This window comes from Convolutriloba macropyga, chromosome 3, assembly GCF_964194025.1.
Source record: "Convolutriloba macropyga chromosome 3, txConMacr16.3, whole genome shotgun sequence".
NCBI lineage: Eukaryota > Metazoa > Xenacoelomorpha > Acoela > Convolutidae > Convolutriloba > Convolutriloba macropyga.
In genome coordinates, this window is record NC_134470.1 from 14,533,516 (window position 1) to 14,543,069 (window position 9,554).

General features: G+C 36.6%; 1 protein-coding gene across 1 annotated transcript; it reads left to right on the forward strand.

Annotated features, from left to right (window-relative positions):
• Window positions 1-1,424: 1,424 nt before the first annotated feature.
• Window positions 1,425-4,476, forward strand: LOC142336887 (gamma-aminobutyric acid type B receptor subunit 2-like). Its single transcript, XM_075385854.1, has one exon. The coding sequence runs from the start codon at window positions 1,765-1,767 to the stop codon at window positions 4,315-4,317; it is 2,553 nt and encodes an 850-aa protein (XP_075241969.1). The 5' UTR covers window positions 1,425-1,764; the 3' UTR covers window positions 4,318-4,476.
• The last annotated feature ends 5,078 nt before the right edge of the window (window positions 4,477-9,554 follow it).

Below are 9,554 nucleotides of genomic sequence, written 5' to 3' on the forward strand. Positions count from 1 at the left end.
ACACTTGCACAAAAACAAATTTCGGAGAAAAGAGGTTGCAATGTAACACGAAATTCGTGATCTATAATTAAAGCTTCACCTTAAAAAAATCAAAATAATTGTTGTCGATGATGTTGTCAAGGAAGCACTTGTTGTGGATTATCTCCCTGCACGACAGTAAACTGTTTCATAAAAAATATTCTTTCTAAAATGATGAAAAAAATGAGGACTACTAACGGGGGTGGGGGTTCTTCAATGAAATAGAAACCATTTCGTTATAAAACTTCGCTTGTTTGATATTTTTTATTCTGCGTCTCAATTATTGTTTAATGCGTTAAATGTCAAAATAGCGGTCCTTAATCGAACAGATACAACATCAAAATATCTCAGACAGATGATGAGGCGTCGTACCTTGTAGAGAATACTGTAAAAATGGATTAAAAGGTTTTTGAGTATTCATTTCTTCGATTGTTATTTTCTTTCTTCGAGTTTTGCATTATCTAAATTGCTCTCATTAGAGCAACATTGAGCATAGAGCAACATAGAGCATAAATTGCTCTCTTCTCTCTGCCCTTCAGGTTTCTTCGGCAATTTCATCGACACACTTTGTTTTCGAGCGCTTCACTTCCTGTTTCAAAGACAAAATTACCGATAAAAAATGCTCAACCAATAGTCCTCTTTGAGTCATAACAAAACAGCACCCAGATACAATTCAATTCTTTGATTGGTAAAAAACCAAGAGAAGGACGATAATAGCTCCAGCTGCCGCTATCGCAGCTCGTCATAAATTGAGGTCAATATTCGAAAACCGAGAAGTCAAATTTCAAGTCAACAAATACGCTCCAGCTAAACAATACTTTCAAAAATCTATACTCCCTTCAAGATCGTGAAAAATCCGACAGGACCAAAATAATTGCAACCAACTTTAATCATCTATTGGCCATTTCTGTGGAAAACCAAACCTCGTCATATAGATGGTTCAGAACAAAAAAGTTGCATTCACTCCCAAGTTTGCGCGAATCCACTAAAAGACCGAAATTTGTTACCTCTCGAAAATAATGTCCCAAAATGTTCCCAATTTAGCTAATATTAACTAGATCTATAATTCAATTGGGCGTGATTCGATAAAATCTGAACATCGATTTCATGGTCAATGCTTCTTAACGTCAAAAAAATTCCTTTTTGTCGTCGCAAGCTTATTCTCGAAATGAAGTTATTACGTTAAATTATGTTACATTTCGTAATAAGTCAATACGACAACTTAACATCAGTTATGTGTGCATATTGAAATCAAACAAACTAGCCAGTTAAAACAAGAATTCCTATACACCGAAGCATCTTGGACTTTTTGGTACATAGTCTTCGTTGCTGCAATAATGGCGGTTCAACTTAAAACTGTGGCAATTAGTTCAGCACCAATCTTAAATATGTTCATGCTGTCACTTTAAACATGAGCGGCGCCGATGCGATAATGCGCTCAGCAAATTTGGAGACTTCACTCAATGTTGATTCGCAATCTCAAGTGCGACATAATTATAATAGCGACTTAGTTTGCAAAGATGAAACTAATCTTCAATGATCTCTTTCAGCTGGAATTTGCTATCCGCGAAGATCAAACACGTCATCTATAGATTCTCAGCTTTCCTTGCAGCTCAACCCACAAACTAACAACAACAAATGAAATTAAATATTGGCTAAGTAGGATTACAATCATATCTCACTTTCTGACAATAATAACTCAATGATTTCTCAGGCTCATAACAATCTGTGAAACCACTAAAAGTGATGTCGATAGGCCAGATACAATTTAGAGTTTTTCTGTTCACTCTCCTTTTTCTGAGCATCGAAAACTCTAAAAAGGATCTAGTTGAACTAGATTGTCAAAATTACATCTCAACATCCGAGATCCCGCGATCTTCCGATTCCAATGAAAAAGCAACCTTTGACATCCTTGTCATAACTCCTCCGGCTCCCAGCTATTTTGCCATTGACCATCAGATTCCACCTCTATGCTATGCCTGGGCCAGTATACAATCAGCAAAACCAGACATGGCTTCCAAATTTGACCTGAATTTTTTCAATTACGAAATTGATAGCTCCGATCCTGTTAATTTCAATTACTTCGGCAAGCTTTTCAAAAATGGAAATTACAATTTCATCGGAATACTGGGACCTGATTTAGACTTCCTTAGCAACGTTTTGATTCAGGAGAACACGGACAGTGGGTTAAGTTTCCTTTCTTACTCCCAAAAGTCGGACACTCTTCAGGACAATGTTATTAACAATGGCAATATTTTCAGAGTAACAGTTCCATTCTCATATTTAAACACAGTTTACGACACAATATTTGACATTTACAACTGGCAGCGTGGTGCAATAATGTATGAAAGTAGTAGTCCTTATTTGAGAGACGCGTTCAATGCTTTATACAATCGATTTTCAGCAGAAGGAACCGATATCTACCAATCAGAAATTCAGCCATACTCGACCACTGAGGAGTTACAACAAACTACCAATGCCATTGGACCCGAGGGTTTAGACCACAGAATTCTCATCCTTTTTCTCGAAGATGAGGCTGCTGCGAAAGCTGCGTGTGCTTTGTACAGCACGGGTATGTCTGGAGCTAATTACGTTGTGTTTGGGTTGACGTTTTGGAACCTCGAGCTGTGGGAGTCTTATGGTACCAATTGCTCCATGGAAGAATTCATGCTTGTCCTGGATTACAGTTTCTACATTTCGCAAAGTGGTTATAGCTGGAATTTGACATCTATAATAGAGCCAATAAATATTACGCGCCAACGATATTTAGATGATATGACTCGGTTGATGAGACACGAAAATATAACCTCAAAATGGCCACATATTTACGCTTCTGGTCTTGTTTCTGACGCACTGTGGAGTCTTTTAAGCGCTACACAAGCAGCATACAATCAATTAGATTTGCAAGATTACTACAGAAACCGGTCTACGTTTCTCGCGCAAATTTCAAGCGAGCTAAAACTGCTATCGTTTGAAGGCGCGTCGGGAACCGTATCCTTCGGATCCAAAGACAACAGGACTTCAAGTGGAACATACGCTATAGTATATGAAAACATTGACTCGTATTTGCAAGAAACTGCAAAACTTAAGCTCCCAGGTGACATGATTGAAAACGACATCAAATTCCTAGACGACGTGATTCCCAACACTGACCGTGAATTAACAACCACCAACTTGCGACTTCTGGACTTGTGCGTCATTGTTCCAGCACTCGCTGGAATTTTATTCTGTCTCGTTAGTTCAACAATTTACTTAATTTTCCACGACAAACCAGCCATCAAACTTCTATCACCAAAAATCAACGCCATGTGCGGCTTTGGTTCTGTAATTGCGTTCACGACCATATCTGGTCACATGATTTACAACATGAACAGAAAAATAACAATCGAAGGTGATAAGACTTCCGAAAGTTCTTGGGGCTGCGTGGTCTACGACGTCCTATTGCAGACAGGATTCTTTGTTTCGTTTGGCTGTTTAGTTGCCAAACTCTACAGAGTCCATCGAATCTTTGCCAATATCCGGGTGCACAAAAAAGTTCCAAGTGACTTACGTCTTTTGACCATAGTGTTCCTAGCGACACTTGTGCAAATAGGTTTCAACTTAATTGCCAATTATTTCAGTCCCCCTATCAGGGCAATAATTGAAGTAGCACTATCCGATCATGATCCGAACGGTATTAACGGCAACGACTTGTTTCTGGTTTGTCAAAAACCATCTGGCTCCATTAAATTTCTAGGTTATTGTCTAGACGGAATATTAATTCTGTTAGCCATGTATTTTTCATGGACTACACGCAGAGTCAAGGTTTCTCTCATAAACGAAAGCCACAAAGTTGGCTCAATGGTAATCACGGTTCTCGTTTTGGAGGCTCTTAAAATCCTGAGCAATTTGAGTTTTCAGACAGACAGCGCGTCAATGGGAAATTATTTCACGCAAACGGAGGTCACTATATTCGTGCACTGGGTCATCATAGGCCAGGTGTTTTTTCCTGGTCTGGTCAGATTGATCCGGAAACCAAATTGGAAACCAATCACAACAATCTTGCCTTTAAATTTAAACAACAAAGCTGAGATTCGACGATGTATGGAGGATGTGGGCAACATTCACGGTCTGCAGCATCTACTGAATCTGCACGTGAGAACATGTGAAATGTGGGCAGAAATGAAAGCTAAAGACGAAGTCTCTCAGTACCTAAACGGCAGTTTTCGCAGAAGAAGCAACTCGACTTCCAACTTGCTAGACGAAAGGTCACTGACCAGAACTACAGAGAGGATCAACAGGGGTGGAACAGTCGACTGAGAAGGGATAATCTTCCGAATGATTTCTAACGATGAAAACAAAATCGAGGTCTAACAAGCTATAAAAAAAACTAAGTAATTTTTGTCTTTCAATACACCATGTCCGCATAGTTAGTCATTACCTGAAATTTTTATATACAAGAACAGAATTTAAAATAACAATTAATATCAATCTTTTTAAAGTTTTAAGAGAAAACGAGAATACAACTCGATCAGAATTATACCAATGCATTAATCAAAGGTAAAACCGCTTTCATTATTATTCCGTACATTTATTCCACTTTTTCAGAACTTGGTAATTTTGGCAATATATTAGAACCCAATCACAAACGGGCAAATGGTGCCAAATTCACAAATAAACTACCCATTACAAAGCCTTTTAACAATATCAGCTTTAAAGAAACATCATGCGCGGGAAAACTGACTGATTAGCTACAAAGGCACCAGTTTGTCATTTAATAACAACTGCACAATGGTACCAAAAAACTACGCACACAAATAACGATTTCAAATCAGTTCTCTTGTAACACCTCATTAATTAAGGCCCAATAAAGTTCTTAGCTTTTATAAATGTCTATTCAAATTTGGAGTATAAGCTGGCCACTCATGGACCTCCCACGTAGTTTCTTAGAAATCGCTGAATCGTTGATTTATGCACAGAATCATTATCTTGCTGAAAAACAAAGTCTCGAATTTCTTAAAATGTGTACGCTGGAAACCTAACAAGCAATTTCCATTCATCTAATCGTACTCAACGCTAAAATAAACTGGTCGCTTGTCCGCACTTTTCAAGTTTTCTGGTTCCATTTCTCGTTCGGTGTCTCATCAAAATATCTCATCACAATCTCATCACTGGAGCCACTCGGATGCGTTTTATTGAGGCTTTCGTTTCCTCCAAATCCAAATAATCGTTTCAACGTTCTTAAAATAATTTTGGTCTTCCTCTCAATCTTCTTTACGTAACGTTTGTTTTAATGCTGCGCATTTATGTTAGAGTTTTTTATTATTGTCCATGAAAATGCGACATTGGGTAGCGTAAAAAATATCCAACAGTTAAAGAACAAAGCGGTTTAACCGTTTTCTGCTTAGACAAAACAAAACTTTAATCACACTTAAAAACTTCATGCTTTTTTCGCCCGTAGAGCAAATCATGCTTACAGAGCACAAACCCTACCTGAAGAGCAGAAATTACGCACCAAATAACTTTTACATATTTTTATATCCAGTCTTGTCCAAAGAGTCTTGCAATACAATCCTGCTTTGCCATCAGTGGTAGTAGTTCTATTTGCGGTGATTTTCCCTGGCAAAGTCTGAAGTAGCGTCTCAACTTCGGAACCATCGCAAACTCTTTTAGTAGCTTCGCAAAAGAGTAACAGATATCTCTCTAATTGCTGGGTTTTGCTCTTGGACAGAAAAAAGTTTCTCATATCCATAAGTTCTATTGAATAAGATAATCAACAGTTCCATTGCGACGGCCTATTTTCGTTTTTTTATGAGCCTAAGAACATGACTCAAAATTTGTAGCCGAAATCCTGCAGTCAAGAAGTAAACAGAACTCAATAAAAAAATTCCTAGGGAAAGAAAGCATGCACTAAATCAAAATTCAATCCAAACAAAAATTGCACCAGATAAGAGCGAGCATCATGGAAAAAATACCAATATCAGCTACGTTGTGGTTGATATTTTGAACTTCCAGTAGATCTGAGAATGGAAGAATAGCCGCACGTGCAAAGAAACTGCCGTCAGATTCACCTATTGTGTTTTATCTTTAAATCTGAATAATGAAAGCATTTTCATATTTTCATTTTCAGGTATCATTACATTAAATAATACATAAAATAAGTAGTCGAAATCTTGCATTCATGGGACAAACAGCACACAATAAAACATTGCCTTATCGCAAAAATTCGCTAAACGAAAATTCTATTTAAACATAGCCCGCATATTGCCGGAGTAGCTGCAAAAGAATAGACTTGCATGCCGTATAATACAGATAAACAGATACAGATCTAAATTTTAAAAAAATCAACGCCGCTCAAAAAACTATGTAAAAAACATTCAGCGATAAATTAATAAAGCTTGTTGAAATTCATTCTACGGAAGCCTTTTACTTGGGACCTTTACTGCACTTATGAGTTCCTTCCTTTGACCTTGAACTAATTCAAATTAAACTTAAGTTTTAAACTGCAAAGTCATTTTATTGAGTGTGGTAAGTCACGTATGATCAGAATCTAATCACGCACATGCCTTAAATACTTTTTCTAGAGAGATTGAGAAATGACGTCACGCGCGCAAACGGTGTTAGTGAGAGGAAGAAGTCAATCAAAAAATTAGACTTTTTCAGCTTTGATGTGTGAACAAATTTAAAACGAAAAAGAGCGACAGACGACGGAACAAAAAAAACATAGCAGGACAGGTCCTGACGTACAATGCAACAAATTTTAATTGCTTTAACAAAAAACTAGACCTAGAACGCACTATGCCTGAATTGGGAAAACCATTTCTATCAAAATCTGATAAAAAAAAACAAGATCAATGTCAAAATGCCGCATGTGAACAAAAAACACAAGCGAGAAATGGAAATTCGGTTCAAACAAAAAAACCAGGCCTAGAACGAATTATGAACGAATTGAGAAAACCATTAAAAAATCCAATCCAAAAAATCGAAAAGAGCGAGAAAATTTCATTCCAAAAAAGCACTCGCTTTTTAGCTCCACTTCCTGTTTCGGCGTGACCAAAATCACTACTCCAATTTGACTTCAAGAATCATGAAAACGTGTGAACAGATCTTAAAAACATATCAAACGGATCGCCGGCAAATAGTCGCGATAAACGCTTGTGGCCTTCCATGAATTGAAATAAGGAGAAATAAGATAGACAGATCGACCACCAGTCCTTTAATAGACCATAAGACTTATTGGGTTAGATTCGGACAGTGATTTGTATGACACATACGGTCAATGCAGAAAAAGCCCTAAGAGCTTTTGCAAAATTGATATTCGAAATCAAAACATTATCATTATGGTTAATGGGCAGTTTGAAATAGAAGGTTAACCAACCTCGTAAATTATCCTCGTTGTTGCTTTACATATCTCTAACAACTAAATAAATTTTTTTCTTTCTCTTTCTTTCTAAGACTCATACTTAAGAATTAGAGCATATAAGTTTGGCACTACTTAGATGCGCACTATTGGTCTTTAACTAGTAAATGTTCACAAAATTTAAGTTCCATAAGTGAGTTCAGAAGTCATCTTTAGTGAGGTAAGTCACGTAACTGACCTAAAAGCAGAAATGACGTCACGCACAAAAATTTTAACTGCAAAGCAGCAGAAGTCACTGAAGTCATTGAAAAAGTCAGGTCGTAAGAATCATCGATGGAAACGAATAAAAAAAATTGCAGGACAAATCCTGCAATCCAAAGAATTGAATGAAAAACTTAGAAGTAATCTACCTGACCAGCAGATCAATTGCACAATGCAAGCCCAAACGCAAACAAAATCATCTCAAATTTCAGAAAATATAAAAATCAAATTAAACAAAAATATTTTCATTGCTAAAACTCTTTGAAGCTTTTACCCTCAGGCAAAATTTCATCCCTTTAAAAATATCTATTTAAAAAAATGTTCAAAACCAATGTTTGTTTCTGAAATCGGTCCAGTATTATATCTGCAAAACCTGGAAAGAATTCATTTTGGACTTTGAAGATCGATTTACTCAAAAATGACCAAAAAATTGAATTGAAAAGCTCCTGAAAATCGGTATATTATTATCTTCAGAATCATTTCTGTGTCTCTGCAGACTGTCCAGTAACCCAATTCCAAGCCTTAAAAAATTCATTGGCTCAAAGATCGATAAGCAATACTTTTTAGAACTTTCAAATTTGAAAAACTTCAAATTTGATTCCATTAAAATGTTGAAAACCAGTCAATTGACCTCTAGCATCTATTTAAAAAAACACTATCAAATCTTGGATGCGGTAAATTGGCTACTGAGGCAAGAAAAACAGAATAAAAATGTTAAAAAACTTAAAAACTGCAAATATTATTAAAAAATTTCATAAAATTTGAAAAGTTAAATTTTTGAAAACAAATCCATTGGAACCAACAACCATGCAGTAACGTTTGACCAGGCAGTGGAATAGGCTTCCCGGCACTTGAGAATGGACAAATATCAAAAATTCACAAACTTTAGGAAGCTTTAAAACAATGGCAGATTTTAAAAAAAATACCAAAACTCGAGATTTTAAAATGTTGAAAACCAATCCATTGTTACTAGAAACTATGCAGTGCCCTATTTTCACACCATAAAGGAGATTCCCTGGCCGCTGAAGCTGAAAAAAATCAGGACATGAAAAATTTTCAAAACTTGAAAAAATTGCAAAAAATAGTATCATTTTGCGGGTTTAAAAACTTGAAACTAAAACTAATAAAAAACGAAAAAAAAAATCACAAAAAACATGAAAAAGCACCATTTTGACGACAAAACTCATAAAAATGACCTTTCAACCTTAAATTAAAGCCATCCCAGCAGCTGCATACCTCTCAGCATTTGAAGGACTACTAAAGCCCACTTTGGGCCTCTAACTAAACTTAATGCCCGCTGGGCTTTACCTGTTTATCCCGTTTTGAAAGATCAAAGTCATTGAAGAATTGTGTGAACACGCCTTAAAAAAACCAGCGCCCCAATACAATTCAAATTATTTGAATTGTAAAAAACCAAGAGCACCGCAATATAGCTCAGCTCAGCTTACAGCTTCGCAGCTATAAACATTGGCATTGGATAAGAGCACGGCATCTTTTTCTCTTCAACTTGGTACGATGCAGAATTCAGTACAGCCTTCGCACATTAAATCTATCAACAAATATTTTTACCATCATAGAATAAACATCAAAACATAAGGCACAATAGTCAGGACCATTTTGATTGCATTGTCTACTGTTACAGCTTCGTTGTGATATAATACGGATCATAAGTCTGATAGACTCTTGTAAGTTTTCAAATTTATCAGCGGTACAGTTGATAAGAATTCCGCCCATTATGTTTGACAACACAGTAGCCCAAACCATCAGGTTCTGTCACATCAGGAGTTCCTCATCAGCGTTAGTGTCCCGTACACTTACAGAACACTAAAGCTAAGAGAACTGTTACGTGACTTAAAACTCTCGGGCTTTATCAGATCTGACCGTTTCTGAGGACAAAACGTCAAATTTGTGAGTCGAATAATCTATCAAATGGGCC

Bases quoted from the DNA above. Each gene is read 5' to 3' on its own strand.
- LOC142336887 (XM_075385854.1), top strand. From the start codon at position 1,765: ATGTCGATAGGCCAGATACAATTTAGAGTTTTTCTGTTCACTCTCCTT.